The sequence below is a fragment of the Mustela putorius genome, unplaced genomic scaffold, assembly GCF_011764305.1.
Source record: "Mustela putorius furo isolate JIRA1106 unplaced genomic scaffold, ASM1176430v1.1 tig00537248_pilon_pilon_pilon, whole genome shotgun sequence".
NCBI lineage: Eukaryota > Metazoa > Chordata > Mammalia > Carnivora > Mustelidae > Mustela > Mustela putorius.
Genome location: NW_025422387.1, coordinates 6,294,052 through 6,322,041, shown reverse-complemented (window position 1 = coordinate 6,322,041; position 27,990 = coordinate 6,294,052). Strand labels below are relative to the sequence as shown.

General features: G+C 48.4%; 2 protein-coding genes across 2 annotated transcripts in view; one reads left to right on the top strand and one right to left on the bottom strand.

Annotated features, from left to right (window-relative positions):
- The first annotated feature begins 1,338 nt into the window (after positions 1-1,338).
- On the top strand, positions 1,339-9,666 carry MYL2 (myosin light chain 2). Its single transcript, XM_004753241.3, has 7 exons — positions 1,339-1,446; positions 2,921-3,010; positions 5,160-5,235; positions 6,356-6,460; positions 7,070-7,148; positions 7,234-7,282; positions 9,331-9,666. The coding sequence occupies exons 1-7, from the start codon at positions 1,444-1,446 to the stop codon at positions 9,427-9,429; spliced, it is 501 nt and encodes a 166-aa protein (XP_004753298.2). The 5' UTR covers positions 1,339-1,443; the 3' UTR covers positions 9,430-9,666.
- A 580-nt stretch (positions 9,667-10,246) lies between these two features.
- Positions 10,247-27,990, bottom strand: part of CCDC63 (coiled-coil domain containing 63) — a 32,605-nt gene continuing 14,861 nt past the window's right edge. Inside the window, exons 7-12 of the mRNA XM_004753240.3 lie at positions 26,781-26,962; positions 24,907-25,127; positions 19,458-19,532; positions 15,839-16,031; positions 12,586-12,789; positions 10,247-10,450 (exon numbers count right to left, since the gene is read on the bottom strand). Coding sequence (XP_004753297.1) covers positions 10,305-10,450; positions 12,586-12,789; positions 15,839-16,031; positions 19,458-19,532; positions 24,907-25,127; positions 26,781-26,962 — 1,021 coding nt within the window. The 3' untranslated portion in view covers positions 10,247-10,304. The remainder of the gene's footprint in view (positions 10,451-12,585; positions 12,790-15,838; positions 16,032-19,457; positions 19,533-24,906; positions 25,128-26,780; positions 26,963-27,990) is intronic.

The window sequence follows — 27,990 nt, the reverse complement described above, 5'->3', positions numbered from 1 at the left end:
TTTGCTTGATAGGGTCTCTCCTTCCATGGTGGTGCTTGTTGGCCTTGTTCCCAAATCAGTATGTTCCGGGGCACTGGCAGCCCCCAGGACAGGTTAGACAAAGGGCCTCCTGCTCTGAACTCCCTTAGGGCTCTCCTTGCATCTGGAATGAAATCCCAAGCCTGTGATCAGCCCGCCTGCCTCGCTGGCTTCACCTGGTCCCCCGGACTCCCTCACTCCCTCAGCTCCAGCCACACAGGTCCTTCTGCTCCTCAAAGAAGCCAATCAATTCACCTTCTGCTCCGAGGCTTTTGCTGTCCCCACTGCTAGGAGCTTCCTCTTCCAGTCTCTGCTCAGAGAGGACCCTTGAGCCAACGAGAGGCAGCTCCTGCATGTTACTTTCACATCTATCTCATTCCTATGTAGGATGAGTTACTACCTGAAACTACCTGGGTTATGCATGTCTTAGTATCTCTGTCCATCTACTCCTTACTCACAGTGTCACCACGGCAGGGAGTTGGTCACTGGGCAGCAGTCTCCCCCTCACTAGCACGGTGCCTGGCACACAGTGGGGGGGATGAAAGCTGGGGACACAGACAATAAGGTGGTCTCTACCCACAGCGTGTCTGGAAAATGAACCATGAGCATGAGACGTGTGTGCATGGTTCCTGGCACAGAGCAAGCACTCGGTAAGTGAAAGATGTTATTTCCTCAATCAACAAGTATTCATTGAGCAGCTGCTGTGCAACTATCATGAGCGAGGAGCCAGGGAGGGAGCAGTTGGGAAAACTGAAAAGGACCCTGCTCTCCTGACCTGACTGTTCACTGACACTGAACAAAATAAATAAGTGAATTCCATAGTATGTCAGGAAGGGATAAGTGTTCTGCAGAAAAACAAAGCAGAGAAGGGGTTCAGGAAGGCAGAGGGTGAGTGGCTATTTTAAACAGGGTGATGGGAGAGGTCTCTCTGAGGAGGGAATACCTGAGCGAAGATCTGAGGGAGGCAAGAGACAGAGCCTCGCAGAGGTCTGATGGGAAAACACTCCAGGCGGAGGGAAGTGCAGGTGCAAAGGCCCTGGGGTGGGACCCTGATCACGTCAGAGAATTGTAGCAGTCTCCTCTCTGCAGTTTTCTTTCTCAAAATTGACAAGCACAAGTGCCTGCCGCCCAAGTGTTGCGGAGAGCGTGCTGCATCTTTCCCTGTGACCCAGCCGCCTGTCTCTTTAACCTTGAGTGCCTTTTTGGGTCTCATGTGTCACTGGGTGGAGAATGAGCTCCCCTTACTTCAGAAGAACGGCATGGGCTGGGGGGGCCTTAGGTGGTGTCCGCCTCACCTATTACTGCCAAAAGTGGTCATGGGGCTATTTTTAAACATGGAGAGGAAGTATTTATTGTTCCCCAGCTGAGGAGAGCTAGGCAGCCCGAGGGATTCTTCTTGGGAAGCAGTGCAGTGTCCTTTCCAAAATGGTGAGTAGTGAGGGCTCTGAGGTGTGATGCCGCGGGGTGGGGGTGGGGGTGAGGTGAGGGGGTGGGGGGGTTAGGAAACAGCACCTGTGAGTAGAGGACAAGAGGGGAGGGGGCGAAAGGTGGCTTTTGAGGGCTCCAGACCCTGGGGAAAAAAGCAGTGCTTGGTATGTGCGCACAGAGGAACCCCAATCAATGCCCCGATAAGCCACAAATAACAGCAGCTCCCAGGGACTCGCAAAAACAAAATAAGAGAGTTGGCTTTTTTATGGCTTGTCTACTGACCTCTCGAGGAATCAATAACTCCCAGGGCTTGCAAAATGGGATTGAACGCTTTTAAGGATCAAATTGTAATTCTTTTCTCTTGTTCAGGCAGCTGGGGAAAAGAATCTTTTTGTTTTCACCTTTTGAACTTGCAAATTTAAAACCTGTCTCCCTGGGTTGTTTGGTTAGGTGTCCCCCCCTCCCAAAGCAAGGAGCTGCCAAATCAGGGCCAGCCTGGGGGAATGGTTAGGAGCACAGACTCCAGAGTGCAATTCCGCTCTGCCTTTCTGTGACTGTGTGACCTTGGGCAAGTGACCCAACCTCTCTGAGCCCAGGCTGACTCTCCAGTAAAATGGCTATGGTAGTAGTAGCAGGGCGCCTGGGTGGCTCAGTCAGTTAAGCGTCTGCCTTTGGCTCAGGTCATGATCCCAGGGGTCCAGGGATCAAGGTCCGAGTAGGACTCCCTGCTCAGTGGGGAACCTGTTTCTCCCTCTCTTCCCCTCTCAGTCTCTCTCTCTCAAATAAATAAATAAAATCTTTACCAAAAAATCGCATCTAGTTGACTGGGGGATTAAATTAAATCACGTATGGATGGTGTTCAAGCATTTGCTCTATTTCACATGGGGTAGGGTAGGGACAAAAGTTACTCCGCTCTTCTCTGCACTGTTTGCCTATGCAAGGACAGAACATTTAGAGCGGAGATCTGGAGATTTCGCTGCCGCCCGGATCAAAGGAGAATGGGGGAGGAGGGAGCAGTGGGTTTTAACACCCTGAAAAAGTGTCATTTCATAAGGGTGTCCCTCATGGTTTAGCGAGCATGATGTTCCCCGCCCCCTCCAATCAATCCTCCTTCTGTGCATTACGGAAATTTTGTGACATGCACAGAAACAAAGGCGGCTGGATCTTGCTGGGGCTGGTCCGAAAGTGTTGCCTCCTTCCCCGGAGACCGAGACGCTTCCCCCCCTCCCCTAGTTTGCAAAGGAGGTTCTGCAAGGCTTACAGCTCCAGCAGAACCAGCGTGCTTAGGGACACATTATTCCGTGTCCTCTGATCCCTCCAATATCGCCGTTTGGAGATGAGTGTGGGCCTCATACCCCCATTTCACAGATGAGCAGCCGAGGCCCGCTCAGAGCTAAGACCACCTGACCTAGTTCTCTAACTCCCCAGCTTCTGATTCCTTTCACTGATGCTCCCTCGCAACCCCCTCCTCCAGGCACCAAAGAAAGCCAAGAAGAGAGCAGAAGGCGCCAATTCCAACGTGTTCTCCATGTTCGAACAGACCCAGATCCAGGAATTTAAGGAGGTGGGTGCAGCTGTTGAAAACTCCGCCCAGAGGGAGATTCCCACCTGTTAGAGAGAACGCTCGGGGCTAGATGTTTTTAATCCTCCAAACGACGCCAGATCCCACCTCAACATGTGCGTGGACTATTTAAAGAAATTATTTTTAATATTTTTTTCGATCATCAAAGCAAAGCACGTTTCTTGTTGAAAATATTGGCGGGGGGGTGTGTGTGTGGGGGATTCAGAAAAGCACAAAGAACATAAAACGACCTACAGTTCCACCACGCAGACATCATCAGTTAACATTCTGATATTGTCATTTTTGTATTGCGCGTATATACTTTTAAACTGTTTTGCTATTTTTCTTTGGGCAATTCCTCAGCAACATTTTCTATCATGTATTGAAACCACTCCCTACGGTTGCAGGTTACCTTTGTTTAGACTGTTTTACGATTATGAATAACACATCTTTGCTTGTTTCCTTGGGGTAAATTCCTAAAAGCAGAACTGCTGGGTCAAGGAACTAAAAACCAGACCCAACAGCCCTCTAGAAATGCTATACTAATCCCCGCCCCCATCAGCCTTTTCAAAAGGAAAAAGTGCCATTTGCCCCCATACCTCCGTCAACATTGGATATTAATAGCCTAAAATATGATTTCTGCCAAACTGAGAGATGATAAAGAGTATCTCTTGGATTTTAAATTATATAGTCCCCCATTGTTGAACACTAGCCAGGTGGAAACGCCATCACATTCTATGGGAGTGAGCCTTATTAAGTAAACCTAAGTACCAATTAGGCCAAATTAAGCCACTGCCCGCAGGCTTAGAAGGATAGACTCTGAATTAATTTTCCTGCAGTCGTGATGGCTCACACTGAGTCATCCACACTCCCACCTGGGCCTTTAGAGGAAAATACACCGCAGAGCCAGGTGGGTTCTGTATCAAAAGGGAAACAATTTGGGGCTCCAAGTGGGCCGTGAACACTTGTACCCTTTTGTCCTCACTAATGTTCAGATCACAGGAATGTTGTGTCCCATAGGCCACCAGGGAGAGAATCCCCAGGACGAAATATTCATACCTGAACTTGAAATTGTCACCGTGCAGGGAGAAGACGCCACGCCCCTTCCCCCTCACCCTGTCTCAATCTCTGAATGAGATCAGCTGCTGGGGGGCGTGGGGAGGGGGTGCAAATACTTTCAGAAACAGCTGCAAAGAACTCAAAAAACCATGTAAAGGATAAGTCGTTTGTAAATTGAGCTGGGCATTTAAAAGGCTCTTGGGAGTGTTCCTGGGTGCTCCCTGGGAAAGATTACCAGCCCCGTTTTATAGCTAACTGGGCTCTGGTGGTAGGGGTCCGGGTGGGCGAGGAGACCCAGGTATTAACTTGATTTTTTAAATAACAATTTCGTGGAGATGTAATTAACACAATCCCAAATTCACCTTTGTATGCTACGAGCACAATTCGGTGGTTATTTACTGAAGTCAAAGAGCTGTGACTTCCAAACAGTTTCCTCACCCCAGAAAGAAACCACATACCCATTAGCAGTCACTCCCCTTGCCCCCCTCCCCCAGTCTCTGGCCACCACCCATCTGTTTTCTGTCCCCATGAATTTGCCCAGTCTCTGGCCACCGCCCATCTGTTTTCTGTCCCCATGAATTTGCCTGTTCTGGGCATTTCGTGGAAATGCATCGTACAGCACGTGGCCTTTCGCCGTGGCTTCTCTCACTCAGTGTCCTGAGCCAGGCCTCCTCCGTGTCCTGTGTCCCAGCAGGTGTCAGGCTCTCCTTCCTTCTTCTCGCTCAGGAGGAGTCCATCACGGGGCTGGACCACGGTGGATCCATCCATCAGTTGATGGTCACGTGGGCGGTTTCCAGGTTGGGGCTATTGTAAATAAAGCTGCTAGGACGTTCAGACACAGGTTTCCATGGGGACAGATGTTTTCAGTTCTCTTGGGTAAACGCCTAGCCCTGGAGTTACTGAATCCTATGGTAACTCTATGCCTAACATTTTAAGGAACGGCCAGGCAGTTTCCAGTTTTTGATTCTCGATCTCATGGCCTTCATGCTCCCTGAATCCCAGAATCTCCTTTCCCCCAGTCTATAGCCCAATCTCTTGGGCTCCTCCATTCAACTACTCCTGGGCTGACCAACCAACCTCCCCCCTTCCACAGGCCTTCACCATCATGGACCAGAACAGGGATGGCTTCATTGACAAGAATGATTTGAGGGACACCTTTGCTGCTCTCGGTATGTCCCCCTGCCAGGCCTGCAGGAGGGTCTCCTTAGCCCACCCTCCCGAGGTCAAGAGCTGTCATTTTTCAGGAAACTGTAAAGGTCAAGAGCTTGTCATTTTTCAAAGAAACAGCTCAATCATGGCTGGCCTTTAAGACAAGCTTCGGAAGACAGCAAAGTGTTGAGGCTTTTAAGTGTCTTGACATATTTTTCATTTTTCTTTTAAAATGGTTTTTTTGTGTGTGTGTGATTTTGAATGCAATGCCAGCTCGCTGTAGAAAATTTGCAAAATTCAGAAAAGTATAAAGAAGAAAACCATTAGGTCACATTCCACTGTCACATTTCAGCCTCTAAGTCTTTTCTAGGTACATCTGGTTTTTTGTGGGTTTTTTTGTTGTGGTTGTTTGAAGATTAGAATCATTCTATTTTGGATTCACCTCTTCAACATCTCAACAGTGTGAGCATGAGTATATGGAGCTTTTTCAAACTATATGTGTCCAACCTGCAACCACTCACCCCTCTCCACTCCCACTCCCAGAACTCAGCGCCACCATGAACAGCTGTGCAGGTTGTGCACTACACCATTCTACAGATTACTATTCATGTCTGAAGCCACTGCAGATTTTTATATTTAAAACATAAATTATCTTAAGAAGGAGTGGCTTTTAAAAATTTGCACAAAGGCACTATATGGGCTTGTGGCCAATGCTAATATCAGAATCTCTAAGGCTGTGTGGGTTACAGCAGTTATAATCAGAAAAAGTTCCCTCAGGTGATTCTGATCTGTCTTTCTCACCTCCAACTGAGAGGGATAATTTATAATATGAGCATTTCCCATTTAAGTAAAAAGTTAAAATATCTGTTTAAAATGTTCTGGGTTCTGAAGACACTATTATAAAAATAGCTAGCCCCTCCTCTCATTTGGATGTTTGGGTTGTTTCCAGCTGTCTGGCTATTATAAATGACACTGTGGAGAACATCTTTTCCAGTGAATCTGATCATGCCCACTCCATCTCTGATTGTCCCTATTCTAGATTCCCTCCAGTGTAATTACGAGGGCAGATGCCAGGGTCCTCAGAGCTAGTTCTGACCCAGCCTGGGGGGCTCTGCTCTGACTGTGTGTTTCCTGATGTAGGGCGTATGAACGTGAAAAATGAGGAAATTGATGAAATGCTCAAGGAAGCTCCAGGTCCAATTAACTTTACGGTGTTCCTAACAATGTTTGGGGAGAAACTTAAGGGTAAGTTCATGTGTAAGTCCATATATGTATATTCGTGTGTGTCTGCATTTGTGCATCTGTGTGTGTGTGTGTGTGTGTGTGTGTGTGTATTTTCATCTTTGGGCATGAAGGGCACCAGGAGGGCAGACAAGGGTTGGCAGGAGATGAAGACAGAGTAACCCTGGGGGGAGAAAAAATAAAAGCAGCAGTTCCCATTGCTCCAAGTCTTACCCTGAGCTAGACCAGACCTCATGCCACGCACGTTGGATGCATTCCCTCGTTTAGCCTCTAGGAGGAAGGTTCTCTTCTTACCTCTGGTCTAAGGCTCAGAGATGGAAAGCCACTTGCCTATGGCCACACAGCTAGCAAATGCTGGAGTTATGAATCAAATCCCAGTCTTTCTAAATCTAGATTCACGTTTCAGCACGAGTTTGCTCAGAAGTGACTGGATTCCCAGCCCACTCTTTCTCATTACCAAGGTTCAGTGCTCAGAGGAAGGCAGGGCCTTTCCTCCAAGCAAAACAGCCTGGGTTTGGCCCCTCCATCTTTGGAGGGAGCTGGGCCCTGCCTCCTGGGGTACCGTGGGTCCTCAGCCACCCACGGCATGTTCAACCCTGTTCTCTCTTTCAGGGGCAGACCCTGAAGAGACCATTCTCAACGCATTCAAAGTGTTTGACCCTGAAGGCAAAGGAGTGCTCAAGGCTGATTAGTGAGTAGGATGTGTAGCGGGGGACGTGGGGGTTCCCTGCTTCCCACAACTGCTGGTGCCAACAACTGCTGTTTTCTCTTGGCAGCATTCGGGAGATGCTGACCACACAGGCAGAGAGATTTTCCAAAGAGGAGGTAATGGCATCTTGAACACACAATCACCTTAGCTCCTGTGTGACCCTCTTTCTTAAAACACCCCTGACCCCACACTGACAGAGACCCTGCTTCTGGGCCCCTTACCTCATATCATTCTCTCAACCACCCTATGAAGTAGGGACTACTAGTATTGTCCCTTTATAGGTGGGGAAACTGAGGCCCAGGGAAGTTAGTCACTTGCCTGAAAGGACATCACCAGTGCTAAATGCGGGGGCCTAGATTCAAACCTAGGTCTGACTTTAGGTCCACCTTCTTCACAGTGCTCGGAGCCCTGGTTTGAGCACCAATTTCCTGATGGAGTGAGGGTCATTTGCAGGGGGCCACATACTGTCATGTAGGTTCCACACTGTGCAATTCTTCTGGCTGTTATGCTCGTAAAATACACTACCCAGTTATCTGCTGGTTTCAATTGTGTTCCAGCAGATGGCAGTAAAGTGTCTGTTTTATACACACACACACACACACACACACACACACACACACACACACACACATATTAAGCCGTATATATGACTTTTTCTGGTAGGGGCAGTAATATGCCTGGAAGAAGGGGCACTTTTGCTAATTTGCCCAAAGTCCTGTTAATAATATCAACGGCTCTGTTGATATTATTAGTGAAGTATTTAAAATAACCCCTTCTCAGGCTTGAAGCCATCAGTTTCCACATTTCACTAAACACTGTATTTAGGTTTCCCCCGGAAACTCAAGCACTTGAAAGAGCCTGCCTTCACCTCCTACCAGCCTGGTGACTTGGGTCAAGCTCTTTAACCTCCCTGTGCCTCAGTTCCCTCATCTATAAAGCAGGAAGGGTAATAAAACATTCCTGGTAGTACGCTGTGAGGATTAAACCAGTTAAGATGTATAAAGTGTTGAAGTATATGACAAGGACAGTGTTAATAAGCGTTAGCTAGTATTGGCTGAGAGGTATTTTTTTTTTAAGATTTTATTTATTTATTTGACAGAGAGAGTGAGATCACAAGTAGGCATAGAGGCAGGCAGAGAGGGGGTGGGGAAGTAGGCCTCCTGCCTCCTGCCGAGCAGAGAGCCCGATGCGGGGCTCGATCCCAGGACCCTGAGACCATGACCTGAGCCAAAGGCAGAGGCTTAACCCACTGAGCCACCCAGGCACCCCAGCTGAGAGATATTTTAAAAAATAACTAGTCCATACTTTTTTTTTTTTTTAAAGATTTTATTTATTTATTTGACAGACAGAGATCACAAGTAGGCAGAGTCAGGCAGAGAGAGAGGGGGAAGCAGGCTCCCTGCTGTGCAGAGAGCCCAATGTGGGACTCGATCCCAGGATCCTGGGATCATGACCTGAGCCGAAGGCAGAGGCTTAACCCACTGAGCCACCCAGACGCCTGTCCATACTTTTTAAATGTGGAAATTGCACGTTGAAAAAAAAATCTAGATTTCTCGTTTCCCTCCAAGAATCAGATTCCCTCAAAAAGTCTGACCTCCTAGCGCATTTGGCTGCCTTTGGCTGGCTCTGTCTGGATGGGTTGTACGACTGTTTTTAGCCACAGTCCCCAGCAGGCCCGCTTGCTCCCTTACACAACCTGCTCAGCCCCTTTGTGTACATGCATTTGTCATCCTCGCTTTACCTGCTATGGGCTGGGTTCCCAAGAACATCCCCGCAGGACAGCCCGTGGGGTCAGCACCTGCAGACAAGCAAGGGCGGGCAAGGAAGGAGGGAGGCTCGGAGGGAGCTGCTGACCCCAGCTCAGGCCCAAAGAGTGTCTTGGCTGCACCCCACCTCCCAGGGAGCCATGGAGCGAGGCCCCCAGGTTGGATCCCATCCTGATCAGTTGGCTGTGGGCTGCCCCGCCCAGGAAGGCCATGACCTTGGGGCTGACAGCTCTCTGCAGCAGTGGGGTAACAAGGCCTTCCTGGAGGGGGAACGGAGCGTCGTGTCCCCCCACCCACCCCCACCCTGCTGCCTCTGGCTCGGCACGGGGACCCGCACACGGTGGTCCCTCTTGCTTTCCCTCCCGTCACATTGAGCACGTGCTGCTGCCTCATTACAGATTGACCAGATGTTCGCCGCCTTCCCCCCCGATGTGACTGGCAACTTGGACTATAAGAACCTGGTGCACATCATCACCCATGGGGAAGAGAAGGACTGAGAGGGGCTCGCCAGCCAACCCTGGGCTTGTCTTCGGTGGGGAGGTGGTGCCTGCTGTCCTCTCACTCTGCCCGGTGATGCTGCCGTCCCTACTACTGGCCTGTCAGCTGTGTGGCTGCCTTGTTACCCATTTCCATCTTCTTTGCAGCCTCAGTGGCCTATCGATACCACGCGGCCACACATCCCGCAGCTAGAAATCCATCCCGAAGCTGTGTTCAAATAAACAGGATGTTGTGTATTTGTTCCTGGTGTTTCTCTGACAGAAGTGCCTTGAATAAAGAGGATCCTTTGCTAGTTCCCATGAAGGCAGAGTATGAGCGAGTGATGCCCCTGCTGTCATTATTATTGAATCCTTGTAACTCTTTATTTGAAATAGATCTTCCACAGCCACTCAGGACTATTTCTATCAAGGGCCACGATTTATTGGAGTGTTAACTAGAGGACCACAGCCCTTTTCTGCAGAGCCTAGCTTCCATGACATCCTCTCCTTTAGGATGCCATTGGAATGTTTCTCCCATAGATGTGCTTAGACAGGCCCCGCGAGAAATGAAGAGGAAGAGGCCTCACATTCATTCTAAGAATATGGCTCATTTGGCAAAAAAATCACATCCGTTAATTATCAGAGGTTAATTTCTAATTTCAGAAGTACTAGCTGTTTGTTCTGGTCCCAATCTCAGGGTGTTTCAGGAGTCATGGTGACCTCATACAAGTCTTGCTTTCTGTCTCAGCTCTTCTGTCCTAATTCCTCTACCCCATGCCAGGGTGGCTCCCAGAAGCCTAGTCCAGTCTCTTTGTAATGAGTGTGAGGAGGCACAAGGATTATGGAAGAAAACATTTATTCTCTCTGGTTAAGGTACAAATGTAGCCCCGTCTGTCTCAACCCGTTAACTTCTTCCTGAGCCTTGGATCATCTCCCTTCTCGGGTGTGCTCTCTGAATGTAAGTCCCTGCTTCGAAACTCTCTTGCGATGTAGTTGCTGAACACGAGCTGCTGAAGGCTGCTGTGGTCCAGGGGCTGCTCGACTGCATCAAAGACAGGACTTGTGTGAGGAGTTTGGAAATGAGTCCCAGCGTGGGGTGGGTGTAGATAGCTTCCCTCCCAGGGACGGTGCTTCTCTGCCCCATTCATGGACGCCCAAGGCAAGGATGTCCAGGTGTGGTTTGGGGACTGTCCACACTGCTGGGAGTGGTGTGTGTGCATTCTTGAGGTTCAGGGAGAAAAAGCATCAGGGCACAGGGATGCACAAGACAGTGATTGTTTTTTTCCCAGAAGAGGATGTGACGGTGAGTTTAGTTTAATGTCAAAGAGACAGGGCCACCATGTGCAGTTGTTCAGGATGTAGACTGCACAGACATCTGGTGGAGACAAGTGAATGGATGGGCTGAAATCCAACCCCCACTCAATTGCCAAACCATGTCCACACAGAAGGGGCCCCTTTTCACAATCTGTTCAGAGGGGGTATCCCTTTGAATTCACACGTATGGGCCATAGAGACTAGTGTTAAGAGAACCCACTGATTATCAACATTCCCTTGAGCAGAAGTGAAGGCATCATCTGCAAGTTCCTGACCTTGTGAGGGCAGCATTACGAGCAGCTGGGTCCTGCCACCCTCCTCTTAAGAACTCAAAGGCCCAAGGGAAGCGGTGTTAGGGTGGCTAATGCCAGACCCAGCTTTTACTCCTGCTAAGTTTTGGTTGCCTCGACTAAATCAAACAGGAGGGTGTGTGTGTGCATGTGCGCACACACATCTGTGTGTTGGCACTCTTCCCCTACTCCCCCACCCCATCACTGACACACCCGCACGCCTGAAGGGCTACTTAGAGAAGTGGGACAACTTTTTTTTTTTTTAAATCCAGTTTCCTCTGATTACTAAAGATGTTCAAGATCATTGTAAAAAAATTTTTTTTTAAACAATACAGAATTGTTTAACTTAGAAATGCAAAGTTCTCTGTAAATCACAAGAACCCACTGTACGTCAGCCTATAAATCCTTTGTTTTCACATGTGTTATCAGATATGATAACATATCATACCTTCCCTTCTTCCTTCCCTCACTCCCCCTCCCCCTCCTCCTCCTCTCTGTCTCTCTCTCTCCCATTATATACATCTCTCGCCCTATTATCCATCAGGGCTGTCAAGGGCTGTCTTGTACACTGTAGGATTTTTACCAGCATTCCTGGACACTAGATGCCCACAGCACCCCCCACCTCCCAGCTGCGCCAAACAAAAATATCTCCGGACATTGCCAGAAGTCCTCTGAGGGGTAAATCACTCCTGGTTGAGGACTACTGAATATATATATATATATATATATATATATATATATATATCCTATAATCCATATATATCACAATTATATCTATAACTTATATACCCTGTGTGTGTAAGAAAGGGAATGTATAGGGTCCCACTGCATTCTTTTCTGTGTCAGCATAGCATTCCCATGCATGGATCGGTGAACAGTAATTCCAGAAACATTTACTCAAGTAGGACGATGGGCTGCAGTGAACATCGTCCTACTTTGAGTAAATGTTTCTTGAAGGACCAGTTTGCATGGGTGAGATTAAGGGCCTAATGGGTGTATCCAGGTCTCAGGCTTGTCACCCCTGGGGCCACACTGCCCCCCCCCAAACCCAGATGGGGCTGATTTTCTCTCCACCTCCAGAAAGAAGGGCTGCCTCCGGCAGTGAGGGGAGCGTCATGAACTTCTGCCTGGGAAGAAGCCTGGCCTTGGGGGCCACTTAGGCATCTGGGTCCAGTCACTAGCCAAGTCACAGCTGCTTCAGCTAGGAGGTTGGGGGACACGGTGGGGGCGGCCCAAGGGTGGTCACAGGAGGAGTAAGACTCAGGGGCATGGGTGAAAGGCGGGATCAGGGATTCTCGTGTGCTGCCAGTTTGTAGACTGTGGACATTTTAAGGTTCATTTTAAATGGTCACAAAGTAGTGATTTAAAATACGTATATATCCAGGATCTCTAAAGTCCGGGGTCTTCATTGGGCTGTAGGGAGAAGCATCCCCCCGGCGAAACAGGTCCAGGGCCACAGCCACAGTGGAACCCAATGAGGCTCAAAAAGGGAAACTGAGGCTCTACACTGCAGACTCTCCCCAGCACAGGTCTCCTAGCAACCTGCGCAGGTCGTGGGAGGACAAGGACTCACCTTCATCCAACCTTTCGCCCAAGGGGTCAGCCCCGAACACTGGGGGGATGACCTTGATGGGTTCTGCAGGCTTAAGGAGGGCCGAGCCGCCCCAGAAGGGGTTGACGAAGGGCGGCTGGGTCTCGGTTTCTGCCCCTTCCATTTCCAGGATCCGCTTGTAGGACTCCAGCAGCAGCAGGTCATTGGTCTTCTTTTCGATGATGGCTGGGGAAAAAAACTGATCAGAACCAAGATGGCAGCCCAGAGACCTGGGTCGGGGGTGGGGGTGGGGGTGGGGGTGGGGTGGGGTGGTGGGGTGGTGGGGTGGTGGGATTGGGGGTGACGCCCCCTGCTGGAGAGGAAGGGAAGGGACAGGACGAGGCGTCTCTCACCGGCTACGCCTTGCATTCTGGGGGCGGGGTGGGGGGGGTGGATCTCATCCCAAGAGGAAAACTTGTTTCGAGACAAACAAAACAAAACAAAAAACCCCACCTGACTTTATAACACAAAACAGATACACATACAGAACATAAACGACTATATAGTGTACCAAGAGTGTTAAAACTGCCTGAGGACCACAACTGGGGAAAGCATGTCTAAAAAGATTCCTAAAGAGGCAATAGTGAGGGAGGTTGAGAAACACTGGGTTACGCCGAAAACTAGGAGCCCCGGGCAGCCCCTTAAATGCCTGATTTTTCTCTCTTTTAAAAAAGATTTTATTTATTTATTTGACAGAGATCACAAGTAGGCAGAGAGGCAGGCAGAGAGAGAGGGGGAAGCAGGCTCCCCGCCCAGCAGAGAGCCCAACGTGGGGCTCAATCCTAGGACTCTGAGATCATGACCTGAGCCGAAGGCAGAGACTTAACCCACTGAGCCACCCAGGCGCCCCTATAACTGATTTTTCTCCTGTACACACTCTGTCTCAGGCTTCCCCACCTTTGCTCATGCAGGCTGTTCCTTCTGCCCAGAAGGCCTTTCCCTATACCCCTCCCCCAATAATGCCTGCTGGCATTTTAAGACTTGGATCAGGGCTCTGGTCCCTGCAGGAACGTTTCTCTGAGCAGCCTACTCCGGGGACCTGCCCCTCCTCTGTGTTTCAGTCACCAGAGTGGTGCGCTCATTCACCTATTCAACAAATGATTATCAGACACCTGCCGTGCCAGGCGCAGTGCTGGAAGTTCCCCAGGCATGAGGAGAACCAAAAGGACAAGAACAGTAACTGGGAAGATGCAGGTCCTGACCTGATGAAGCCCATAAGCTTCAGTGTGTGTGAAGAAGACGGAGAGAAAGACAAATTTACCAAGGAACCTTGTTATCCTGATGATCATTATCTAGATTGTGTAACCACTGGATTTGGATACAATGTGGTTTTTTAAAAAGATTTTATTTATTTATTTGACAGAGAGAGTCACAGCGAGAGAGGAACACAAGCAGAGGGAGTGGGAGAGGGAGAAACAAGCTCCCCACTGAGCAAGGAGCCCGATGTGGGACTTGATCCCAGGAATCGGGGATCATGACCTGAGCTGAAGGCAGCAGCTTAACCAACTGAGCCACCCAGGCATCTCTGCAGAAAGGACATTTAAACTGAGATCTGAGAATTCTAAGACAAGGATACCAGGAACAGCTTGTGCAAAGGCCCTGGGGTGGGAATGCGTTGAGCGGAGGGTTGCAGGAATACGCAGGAGAGTGTGCCATGAGGTGGTAAGCAGGGACGGAAGTAGGATGAGAGGGAGGTGAGAAATGGAAGCAAGGGCCAGGCTGTGCAGACCCGGATAGGCAGTGGGCAGGAAAGAGTTAACACAGCAGTCCTGACTGCTGGCCTTTGAAGGGCCTGCTTCCCTGGTTGGCTCCAGGCTAGCATCAGGGAGCTTGGGTTTCAGGAAGGTTCCTATCATCATTAACTGATAATAGCAGCTCCATGTGCCTAAACTGTGTATACAAAACATGTTTCTGCTAAACACCTGTTGTTGTTGTTGTTTTCCCCACACTGTGAGCTTCTCTAGTGAGCCTCCCTGGTGGACAACATTTCACCCACATTGTCACAACACAGTGCTGGGGGGATTAGCACATCCTGTGTGACCCCGCTGGGAGAGGATCCTTGGAAGCTGGCCCCTGGCTTCCTCCAGACTTCACCCCGGGCCCCTCTTGCCTTTTGCTGATGTTGCTTTTTATCCTTTTGCTCTAACAAATCATAGCCATGAGTACCACTATATGCTAAGTTTATAAGGCTCCTAGCAAATCACTGAACCTGGCAGGAGGTTCATGTGGGAGGGGGCATGATGGGAAACTCCCAAACACAGACTGTATTAAGAACCGTAGGTTTTATTCGAAGAGCAGGGTAAGCCATTCATTTCAAATTGTCACGATCTGTGGGAGGTGCCTCCCTCCTCCTCCACTCTGAGCTCAGGCCTATGGCTAGAAATGTGTGTTCTAGTTCATAGGTATCTGCTACATCCCAGGCACTGCTCTGAGCACTTTATTTCTTCCTTTCCAACCTGTATGCTTTCCATTTCTTTTTCTTGCCTTATTGCATGGCTTAGGACCGCCACTGTGATACTGAGTAGGAGCAGCGAGAGCAGACATTCTCGCCTTGTTCCTGATCTTAGAGGGAAAACACTCAAATTATCACCCTTAAGGGTGAGGTGAGCTGTAGGCTTTTTTGTTGTCGTTGTGTTTTCTTAAGAGAAAGAGAGAGCACAAATGGGTAGGAAGGGCAGAGGGAGAGGAGATAGCTGACACCCCGCTGAGCAGGGAGCCCCATGTGGGGCTTGATCCCAGGACCCTGGGATCATGACCTGAGCTGAAGGCAGACACTTAACTACCTGAGCCCTCCAGGTGCCCCCAACTATTGGTGTTTTGTAGACGCCCTTCAAGGTTAAGACAGTTTCCTTCTAGTTTCAGTTTGTCGAAAATCTTGACCATGAACGGATGTTGAATTTGTCAAACGCTTCTTCTGTCTCTACTGACATGATCATATAGTTTTTCTACAATTAAATTTTATTTAATCTTCCCAACAAACATTGAGGTGTGTATTGGGCTTACTCCTCATTAATTTTTTTTTTTAGATGAAAAAATTAAAACGCAGATTCAAAAAGTTGCCAGTGGCAACAGAGCTAGTAAGAGTAGAACCAGGATTTGAACCCAGGCGGGCTGGCATTATGGCCCATGTGCTTCGCACCAGGCTCGCCGCCACCCAAGAATAAGCCCTCATGCCTGCTCATAGAAAGCTCTGGAAATGGATCCTAACGGTCCAGTGGGCCCCAGCTTGACTCACCAAAGTACTGTGGAAGGTTGTTGTCGGTGATTTTCCCTGTCTCCCCTAAGTGCCCCAGGATGGTAGTGGCATCACAATTAATCTTTTTAAACAGATTCTCCACCGAGGTCTTGAGATACTCCAAGGTCTTGCTGATTTCGTTGTAGCTGTTTTCATACACGTCTGCCTCCTCCGTGGTCTTCTTCAGTTTCTCCTGGTGACAGACCCCCAATTCCCAGCCCACATTAGCCAGACTGCTGCCCTGGACTCAGTGGCCCCATGAGGACTTTCAGTGCAGATGGGAGTTTGGGGTCCTCTGGAAATGGGGTCTCTGAACTACAGGATTTCAAACCACTCAGGAGGTACAAAATCAATCTACTAAGCATTTTAATTAATAAATGCTCAATTAGCATTTAAAGAAAGAAAGTAAATAGAACAGAAGAGAAAGGAAGAGAAAATACTAGTATGCATTTTAGGTAAAGAGGAGAAATACTGTTAAATGCACATTTTGTTTCACTTACATGTACATGTGTCAACATGTGTACTGGATTACTACGTCTTTTCATTTTTTTTTTTAAATAGGCTACACACCCAGCATGGAGGCCAAAGTGGGGCTTGAATTCACAACCCTGAGATTAAGACCTGAGCTGAGACCAAGAGTCGGATGCTCAACGGATTAGCCACACAGGTGCCCCAGGATTACAGTATCTTCTAGAAACTGATGATTCACTTTTTTTAATTGTGACCCCCAGGAAGGAATAACATTTTACATCACAGCCCAATGCATGCAACATACATACATATGTCCGTACACGTGCGTATGGGTGTATGTTTATATGTATTATCTAATCAAATGAAGTAAAAGTTTCACTAATCAATGCTCTATGGCGTGTTTTAATATTTTCTGTTCTGTTTCATTACTTTTGGATGATTTGGTTTAAAAAACTGATTTTACCACTTGCAGTTTAAAACATTATCACTCTAACCCAGTGGTTCTCAAAGTGGGGTCCCAGGACCAGGAGCATTCGCTTTACCAGGGAACTAGTTAGAAATGCAAATTCTTGGGCTCCAGCCCAGACCCTGACCCAGAGGGTCTGGGGATGGGCCTGGCAACGTGTGTTTTAAAGAACGTCCAGGTGACTCTCACGCACGATGAAGTTTGAGAAACCCTGCAAGTCCATTGGCTCACAATCTTGGCTTCTCACTGGTATCACCTGGGAGCTTCAAAACACCTGCTGCCCTGACCAACACCACCCCAACCCCCCGCCCCAGAGATTCCGACGGTTTGGTCTGGGGCACAGCCTGGGCCTTAGGAATTTTAAACCCTCCGAAGTGAACCTGATTGGCAGCCCCGGGCTGACAATCCCTGCTCTGGGGTGAGAGCTTCTGGTGCCTTCCTGTCTCTCCCTCTGAGTTCCTGGCTTGCTGAGGTGAACTAGGCCGTGTGAGGAACCATTCCCCGTGACTCCGTATGCCTCACCCCAAATAACAGTCCTAAGGGGCAGCCCTAGCCACACACTGCATTTTCCAGGTGCCGAAACGAAGTTTCCAACCCACACGGCCAGGAGAGGGAGGCCAAGCTCTGAACTGTCACTCCACCACCACCACACCAGGCAGCTTCCTGTCCCCAGTTCCCAGGGCTGCGGGTCCTCGGGGACAGCAAGAGCTGCCCTCTCCTTCTTAAAGGTGGGTTAAGGAATCCCATGGTTAACAGCCTGATGTGATGGTGACGGCACCTCACAGTCACGGTCACGGTCACACACGTTACCTCAACACCTCCTTACGACTGCTTCAGTGTCCAGATGAGGAAAATTGAGGTTGGAGAAGAAAAGCGACCTTGTGTTTAGCTTCCTTCTACTGAGTGGCCTAAGTATCTGACCTTTAGTCAAGTGACTAAAAATACCTAAAGTGACCTTCAGGTTTTATCTCTTGAGAAGTCATTTTGAACCAAGGCGATGGTGACTTGGAGTTTTCGCTCACAGGACTACCACAATGAAAGCCACGTTTAGGATTCTCTACCCTACAGCGTGCCTAGTGTGTGCACTCGTGACTTGATGTTACCTTTGTGGCCCACTGCAGCGAGGATGGTCATTATCTCCATTTTACAAGTGAGAAAACAGAGGCTCAGAGAGGTGAAGTCACTTTCTCAAAGTCACGCAGCTAGGAAGTGACTTTTGGAGAGTCATACCCAAGCATTTGTTCCCAGGGCCCAAGGAAGCATCTGGACGCTGGGTGGCCCTGAGCCAAGGACATGGGACCCCCAAGCACGTGCTCAGCTTGAGGAGGGTCTCCTTGGACTTGGGCCCTGACTGGAAGGTTTTTTGTTTGTTAGTTTTGAAAAAAAATTTTTTCTGCTTGGAAGTTTAAATCCTCTTATCTAGGTTCCTGGGAGAGGCCGCTTGCAATATAGGTGCCTTATGCTTTGCTGCTCCCCGGTGGCCAACCAGAGAATGGCACTGCCATCCCTGTAATCAGGGGCTTATCAACAAAGAACAAAATAGGTCACAGAGAAGGAAAGAGAAATGACAATGACCCTGGACCTCAGTTCCTGAGCCAGGAACTGCTGCATTAGAGCAGGGCTATGCGGCCACACACTCTGGGTTCATATCTTTGTCAGACGTTTGCTATCCATTCTCCCCTTACACCTTAGTAACAAACTCCTGATCGTATTGGGGGTGGCAATATGCCCAGCTCAAGCTCTACTTCCAATCCTCCTCTGCAATAGAGACGGTCAGTGAGATGTAAATGCAGAAGGCATTGGCTGAGTCTTCACAGAAAGAAACATTTAAGCTGCCTAACCTTCAGCAAAGTTGTTTTTGCCTTCCTGACTTTCTTCCTGCCTGGAACATATATGTGATGGCTGGATCTTTGGCAGCTATATTACAACCATGAGGCATCCTTGGGAATGTAAGCCACATACTAAAGATGGCAAACAGGAGCAGCCTGGGTCACTGATGACATCATGACCCTCCCTAAAGGACCTATCTCCAAACTTATTTCTTAACAAAGTAAATAATGCTACCTTGCTTAGGCCGTTGTTACTTTGGTTTCTTGTGATTAGCAACTAAATACAATGTTAAGCTCTTATACAGCATCCCAGCTCCATAACGTTGGTCAAGTGACTTTACCTCTCTGAACCTCTTTCTTCATCTGTACAATGTAGAGATCCTAGCAACTACCTCATGGGACTGTTGTGAAGATTAAATGAGATAGTACAAGCAATGCACTTAGCCCAGTGTCTGGTATGAAGTAATTGCTCAAAAAATGTTCCTAATAATTGTTATTGATTGAAAGTAGGCCACAGCCAAGACAAAGGGGAGAGAAAAAAAATTACTGAGTCAGAGCTCTGTCTGGGATTTGCCAGTCTGGGATGAAATTAGAGACACAAGTGCCTGGGCTAGGCTCCCTGAAGTCAGGGAGTCTTTAAAATGGACAAAGAGGCTTTAGGGACAAAATTCTGCAGCAATATCTATAGCAGAGGTGGCTCGAGACAAAGGCTCAGGACATGTCCAGACATGAGCCAGGCCGATAGTCTCATGGGGAGATAAGGTACTCCTCCCGAGAACCACCGAACAGACCGCCTGACAGACAGACAGACAACAGAGACTCCCACGTTCCTCCCTCCCCACCCTTGTCTTACCTCCAACTCTCTCAGGATGGAGCGGTTGTCATCATGGGATGATTTCTGCTGGGATCTCAAGAAGATGATCTCATCCTGCTCACAAGAGAACCAAACCATAAGGAGGAGTGGGTGCCCCCCTCCCCACCACACCTGCAGCTAAGCCTGTGCCTTGAGGCGATGAGGGGGATTTAAATTGTGTTTCCAGGAGCCCCCAAACCCCTGAGCCCCTCTTATGCCCATGGAGGTTCTTTCTCATGTTTCTTTTTTAAGATTTATTTTTATTTTAGAAAGAGAGAGAGAATCGCAAGCAGACTCCACACTGAGCGTGGAGTCCAACGCGATGCGGGGCTCAATTCCGGGCCTCTGAGATCATGACCTGAGCCAAAATCAAGAGTCTAGCATAAATCAGAACCATCTGGAGGTTTGTGAAAACACAGACTGCTGGGCCCCTCTCCCAGAGGTTCTAGGCCAGTAGGTCTGAGTGGGGTCCACGAATGTGTGTTTCTCAAAAGTTTTCAGGAGCTGCTGCTACTGTTGATCCAGGGACCAGATTCGAGAACCCCTAGGGCTAGAACAGTGTGTCCAAATGCAAAAGGCTACCTTTTGAGTTAATTTCATCTCTAGGACTCCCATGGAAATAGTAGGACATGTGGGCTAAGTGGCTGCTCAGGGCTGTCTGTCATGTTATTACTTATTATGGCCCCCAGTTAGAGACTTAATGTGTACGGATAGTGGATCAGTTAAATCAATGATGGTACATTCATGTCATGAGGGGAATGGGTCTTAAATAAAAATATGGTTCAAAATGCAGATTCCTAGACAATTCTTAGGGAATCTGGGTTTGTAGGTATGGGATAGAACTTGGGGAATCTGCATTTTTAAGAAATAGCTTATGATTCTACTACAGAGCATTCAGGGTCTCCAGAAGCCACTAAAAAGAACCTAGAAGGGCGCCTGGGTGGCTCAGTGGGTTAAGCTGCTGCCTTTGGCTCAGGTCATGATCTCAGGGTCCTGGGATCGAGTCCCGCATTGGGCTCTCTGCTTGGTGGGGAGCCTGCTTCCCCTTCTCTCTCTCTGCCTGCTTGTGATCTCTCTCTCTGTCAAATAAATAAATAAAATCTTGAAATTTAAAAAAAGAACATAGAAGATGTTGGGATATATCTATGATGAATTTCAGGGGAAAAAATTTCAAAACAGCATGAACGGTCTAGAATGATCCAGTACTATAAACAGGCACTTTTCTGCCTCAGGGTCTTTGCACTTGCTGTTTCTTCTCCCTGGAACATTCATTCCCCAGGGATCTGCATAGCTATTCCCTCACCTACAAGTCTGCTCAAATCTTAGCTTCTCAACTTCCCATGCCCTCACTTAGCTCCAGAACCCCTCTTTACCTGTTACACTTTATCTCTTTTTCCACATCATTTCCAATTTCTTTTTTTTTTATTAAAAGATTTTATTTATTTATTTGACAGAGGGAGATCACAAGTAGACAGAGAGAGAGAGAGGAGGAAGCAGGCTCCCTGCCGAGCAGAGAGCCCGATGCGGGACTCCATTCCAGGACCCTGAGATCACGACCTGAGCCGAAGGCAGCGGCTCAACCCACTGAGCCACCCAGGCGCCCCTCATTTCCAATTTCTAATGCACTCTATAATTTATGTATTTATTAGGCTTGCCACTTATTGTTTGTTTCTCTCTGTCAGAACAGAAACTGCTGGAGGGCAGACCTTTCTGTCATTTTGTTCACTGTGCCATACTAAGTGTCTAGAATAGTGCCTGGCACATAGTAGTTGCTCAGTAAATACTTGCTAGATAAACAAAACCAAAAGAATATTTTTTGCAATCAGAATATATAAATCTCAGAGCACCTGGGTGGTTCGGTCAGACCTGCCTTTGGCTCAGGTCATAACCCAGGGGTCTTGAGATTGAGCCCCACATTGGGCTCCTTGCTCAGTGGGAAGCCTGCTTCTCCCTCTCCCTCTGTCTCTACCCCCTGGTTTGTGCTCTCTCTCTCTCTCACTCAAATAAATCAATAAAATCTTTTTTAAAAGAATATGTAATTCTCTTTATACTATATATAATCACTATGTTAAGTTTTAAAAGCATCACCCCCCCCCCAAAAAAAAGAAGTAAGAAGGAAATAGATCAAAATGTTAACAATGATTATCTCTAGGGAATGGGATAATGGATGATTTAAAAAATACAATCCTTAGGTATTTTCCAAATTTTCTATAATGAACATACCCATCTAAGGTTTTTAAAACAAAGCATTTTCATTAAAAACAAGCATTTTCAGGAATTGTTCAGCAGGTAGTCCATTAAGTCCCAAAAGCCACCGTTCTAGAACTTCAAAGAAAAGCTCAGAAGCTACTGTTCTGGTCCAAACATCATTCTATAAATGAGGATCCTGAAGCCCAGGGAGATCACGGACTTGTCTGTCCTTCATCAGACACACACGTGTTAAGGCCAGACACAGGCTGTGTAGCTTAGAGAGGGGGTACTATCAGGGTGAATGGGAAAGATCAAGGTCAATTTTGTTTAGTAACCATTTCTTGATCGAGTCAGTTTCTGACTAGCGTTCTCACATCCCTCTCCTATGGTCTGTCCTTGTCATCCCACTGGGACTAGTAAGACGCTGTCTCCCAGAAAATGAGATTCAGTGTCCTGTCCACTTCCCAGGTCCCAAATGGACCCATCATCCATCCTTTCATCCTTGAAATCTCTGTGCCCGAAGACTTTCCATGCAATACTGCGCGTGGCCACCTGAGGGCAGTGGCGAAGCGTCTACCCCGGAGGCAGAAGGTTCAAAGGCCCTCAGGGCAGCGGGCCTGAGGCTCCAGAGCAGATGGGATCCAGCTGGTGTGGGTGGATGAGTGCCAGCTGCCTTCAGCTCCCGGGGTGGGGTGGGGGGGCCGCGGAGCTGGAGCTGTCAGATCCGATTTTCCAAGAGAAACCAGAAATCCAGGTTTTCATGTGGAATACCCGGATTTTTAAATGTTGGCAACTAATAATTTTTAAATTTGGGGGGTAGGGGAGACCAAGCAAAAGAAGAATGAGAGTGGGGTTCAACCAGTTCAACCACCTCTGACCCTGGTGCTCTCTCCAGAAGGGGTGAAGTCGGTTGGTAGAATCCTAGTTGTTTGGGGTTTATATATTTTTCCTATCTGAGCCCTAGTTTGAGCAGAGGTGCCACAAGAAAACAGGGAGGTAAGGGTCCAGGCAACCCCTCCAGCCACCCCTCCCGCACCCCAACCCCTTCATCCCAAACTGCTCCATTTTACCTGTTTTCTATACCATGTTTCCTCACAGCCTGGGTTTAAATGAAAATGTTCTGAAGCTTTATTTATTTATTTATTTATTATAAAAGTTTGGAAAGTACTGCTCTAGTCCAAAGAGATCATTCTATAGATGTGGAGACTGAGGCCGGGACAGGGCAGGAGTAGCCACCTGTCATCAGACACACTGGTCCTGACAGAGTCTGAGTGGCTGAAGGAGAAAAGGGTACTATCCTCATGGTGAGTGGCAAGGTCAAGGTCAGTTACTGTTTTGGAGCTACTTCCTGGTGCCTCCCCCTGTGTGCAGGGCTATCCTGGGCATTGGGAAAGCAGAGGGAACACACGTTTGTGCCTAGAAGACACAACTAGGGGATGTTTGTCCCCTAGAAGATCGCCTTCCAGAAGGGAGACATGGGGCTCTTCAAGCTCATCTCCCCCAGCCCTGCCCCCTCTCCTTTTTCCCCCAAATCCATCTGCCTTGCTTCCTCACCCTCTGCTGCAGACCCAAAGGCTATGGCTCTGGACTCCCTTGTCCCCTGCCTTGGGTTGCACCCAGCCCCTGGGAGGCGCCAGCTGGAGATTAGTAGGTGGAAAGAGGTTGGGGGTACTTGCCCCCTCCCCACTGTCCTCCAGCCTTTGCAGATCACTAGCTTGGCCACAGTCCCTCTAGGATAGACACAGAGACACCCTCCTCCACACACCTCATTCCTGATTCCAGAAACAGCTCTTTCCTCTCACCTATTCTAGAGCCCTTTCTCGCCGGTCCTGCACTTTCCATTGTGATTTCCTTAAACCTTTGAAATAGTCCCTCTTTAAAAAATCCTGCCTCCATGTACCCATTTGGGGCATGCCCTCTGTTTCCCATGACCACACTGGTACCACCACCTTCCATCTCATCATGTTCGCATGCCACCTGTACGATTATTACCTATCCCAATCTATTATTGTCTATTAATAGTTTTCTTTCAATCAGTCAAATTGTGTTCATTTTATTATGCTCATCATTATTTTTTTTACTGTTATTACTACTTCTCATCCTAAATAATAATACCCATTAAATCACAAGGTTGCAAGCTATGTTTGTCCTACTCTTCATAAAAATTAATTCACCACTAGTAAATTAAAATGTCTTCACCTGTATTCGGGCTACTAGCTATCTGTACATGACCAGTGCACCTGCACCATATTCAGGAGACACTGACACTGCAAAAGGCTCCCTTCACCATACAAACAGCACAGGGACCCCCAATGGGAGGAGTTATGAATTCCCAGTGGTGGTGACATTTGTGCGGGTCAGGACTAATGAGCAGTATTTGGTCAGAAGAAAAGCAGGAGTCGGGGAGGAAATGGCATGAAGAAAGCCTCAGAAGAGGGAAGTGCACAGGACAGCGGAGACTGGCAGCCATGGAGGGTACCTTTGGGGTCGTGAGAGGAGGTGAACCTGCCAAGGCAGTTTGAAGCCCAATTTTGAAGGGCCCAAGTGTCACACTAAGGAGTTTAGATTCTATGCTATACAGACAGTTCCAAAGGCTGTTTATGTGTGTTCTGGAGAGTAAGCAGCCCAAGGAGCCAGTAAAGTTTGGGAAACTATGGTCTCAACAAAGGTAAATAGGTTTCTTTACTACAGGACTTGTCAGAGCCTTTACTATGCTCAAGTACATCAGTTCTCTTCAAGATGGATTGACCATCTCTCCTCAATTCTGTGAAGCTGTTGATTAATAGGGTTCAGCACACTCTTAAGGCAAAGGGCCAGATAGTAGATATTTTAGGCATTTCAGGCCACATATGATCTCTCCTGTGTATATCCTCTTTTTATTTCTCCTTTTAACTGTAAAAACGTAAAAGCCGTTCTTAGCTCATGGCCTGTACAAAAACCGACCACAGGCTGTATCCAGCCATGGCTCTAGTTTAGGGAACCCTGGATTATAGAACATGCCACGGATTATAAGTGTCACTATTGGGGGTGTGGGGGCAGGACCACATTGTGTGTGTGCGTCAACTGGAAGACAAAAACCAATTTCAGAAAGGTTAAAATGTAGGGAGGATCCCTGGAGGAATATAGTGTTTCCCAAACCGACTAGACCTCAAGGCCCTCTTTATAGGGCATCTCGAGGAGTGTTTCAAGGAAGCTGCTTTGAGAAAGGCTGTGGTGAGGATGTGCAGGTCCCAGGCCTAGGAAAGAAAAGCCACCTGACCTGGATTCTCTGGGTCTTCTTGTGCATCATCTCCATGTCATTGTTGAGCTCTGTGACGTATGTGAACCTGGCGAAGTTCTTCTCCTCCTTGGCCAGAAAGTCCTCGACAAGCTGATTTAGGTTCCCATCCTCGGTCAGCTTGAGCAGCCGGAGGTGGGCCACCTCATAGCTCTCGAAACTCTCACCCTTGGTCTTCTTCCTGTGCTTCTTTCTCTTGAGAGCTAGAAAGGAGAAGCCGGCAACCGTGAATCTGAAGGGAAGTCTCTCAGAGCAGTGCTGGGCAGGGAGACGTGCTCTGTAATATTGTCACTGTGCCCTGGGGAGGAGACTAGACTTCTCCAGGAGAGGGGGCAAGCGCTTTACTCCTTAGTCATGCCACAGATGTTTAACTGAGCATCTACTATGTGCAGACATTGTGCTGGGCTCTGCAGACACAAAATCCCTGTCCCATGGAGCATGCAGTGGAGGAATCAGACAAAACGAGGAAAGAAAAGGAGATACCCATGTAAACAGAAGAAACACATCACCATACTGTGGCTCCGGTCACAGAAGAGCAGTATCAGGGGCTGTGACGGGGGAGCTGTGTGGCGCGGCAAGGCCTCTCAAAGGAGGTGACATCTGAGCAGCGTGAAGATCAAGGAAATCCTGTTGGCAGGCTCAGACCTTGGCAAATTTAAGGAACTAAAGCCAAGAAAGTATTCCAAGCTCTGCTCTCTCCCGCCTAATGCCTGTCACAGCCCCACCTTTCCTGAACTCAGTCTTGTCTCTGATTTAGCCTCCAAAGGGCCATCACAAAGATCTTTCTAGATCTTCCTAGGCACAACTGGCCCTGCGACTCCTTTACCTGTTGTTATTTAGAGAGTGAGAGGTGGGGTTTCTCAGAAACACACTTTTTGCAACGCCACAGTCCCAAATGAAAAGGCAGGAGGAGGCAGGAGATGTGAAAAGAACGAAACACAAATACAGCTTCCACGGGGTGTGGTGGGGGGCTCTCTGAAGAGCTGACTTTTCAGTCTGTTCAGGAGAGAGTAAAAACAACAGCCGTGAGACTGCTGGCCTCAGAAAGGGCTCTTCTTGCAAGGCTGGCCCCTGGCCGTATCTGGGCACTTAAATGGTAAATGGTCCCGTGGATTGTTATCAGACATTCCCTCAATGCTAGGAGTGCCTCACTGTGGTTACACCGTGCAGACGGTGTGTATGGTTTATGCTGAACACGTGCTTTCCTTCCGGAGGCTGAACTGGGGCACACAAGGGAGAGGACCCCTACATGGCCAGCCCCTAGTGAGATCTTAGGGATGGAGGCTCTAATGAGCTCCCCTAGTAGATACCTCTTCATAAATGTCACAGGGGGATGCCGGAGCAATTAAGCATGTCCTATGTGACTGCCCTGGGAGAAGATTCTGGAAGCTTGTGCCTGATTTCCTCCAGACTTTGCCCCATGTGGCTTTCCTCTTTGCTTGCGTGCGCTTTGGGTCCCTACCGCATAGCCATGCATGTCACTGCATCCTGACTCTTGTGAATCTTCCTAGCCAATCACCAAAGCTGGGGACCCAACACCCAAGTCTGCTCCCCCAGACAATGGAAGGGGAGCCTCAGAGTAAGGACACAGCCTGTGGGTTAGGGTTGGTGGATAAAATACAGGACACCCAGTTAAATTTGAATTTCAGACAAACCGTACATTTTGATCAAGTATAATTATGACTTAATTGTAGATATGCAACAAATAACTTTTTACTTAATCTTAAAAATGTATTCACTGTTTATCTAAAATTTAACTTTAACTAGACATAATGTTATTTGCTAAATTTGACAACCCTACTCAGAAGGGCCCCCTCAGTTGAGAGTGAGCGACAAAGAACGCCCGGAGAGTGTACCTTCTTCCTTTTTGGCTTGCTCCTCAAACTCCAGACGGTCATTCAGCTTGATAAGCAAGAAAGACTTGAGCTTGGTCTCATGGGCATAGATGCGCTCCAGCTCTCGGATCTCCAGATTGTACTGAGAAATGTCCTTCTGCTGGCGGTCCTTCATGGCGGCCATCCGAGCCATGGCTTCCAGCCTGTGAGAGGTGGGGCCCAGTCTGGGTGTCCAGAGGCTCCCTTTCCCCTCCCTTCTCCCTACCAGAGTGGAGGGAATTGCTGCCGATGACCATCACTTCTTTTACTCATGGAGGCTCTGGGGATGGAGGCTCCTTACCTGAGTCACTGGAGCTGCCAGCTCTAGACCATAACCAGGAAATGATCTATCATCATCATCATCACCACCACTATGACCACCACCGCCACCATGATCATTATCACCACCACCACCACCATCACCGCCACTGTCACCATCATCACCACCACCACGACCATCACTACCACCACCATCACCATTATCACCACCGCAACAACAATCACCGCCACCATCATCGCCACCATCATCGCCACCAACATCACCATCACCACCACGACAACCATCATCACCACCACCACCACCACCACCACCACCACCACAACCATCGCTACCACAACCATAACCTCCACCACGACCACCATGATCATCACAACCACCACCACCACCACTACAACCACAACCATCACCACCTCATCATTATCAGCACTTGTCAATTACTGTAGCCCAGCCAACCCTTATATACATATACTATTTAATCCTCACTAACCCCCAAAGCGTCCTACAATAATATAGTAGCGACAGAACCAGAATTCAAATCCTGATCTCTCCAACTCCAAAACCTATGCTCTTCACAGCCCAACTAATATTCCTCTTACCCCTACAAGTATGAAGCCAGGAGATAACCCAGGACTCAAAGCAGGGGCATCTGGAGGAGAGGGCCCAGAAGAAAGGTTTGAATCTCAACCCTCCACTGTTTACCTAGCTCTCGGGTTCAGTATTTTGGCAGCTCAAAGCCTTCATATCCTGGTCTATAGTAAAAGATGGCTATAACCACCCAGGCAGCTGTGAGGGTTGAATGATCCCCAGAGCATCAAGCACTGTGCCTGGCACACAGTCAGCGCTCAGAGTTATGATGAAGAGGTAAGATCTCTCAAGACACAAGCCCACGGGCAGAGGTGCTTAGCAGGGGGC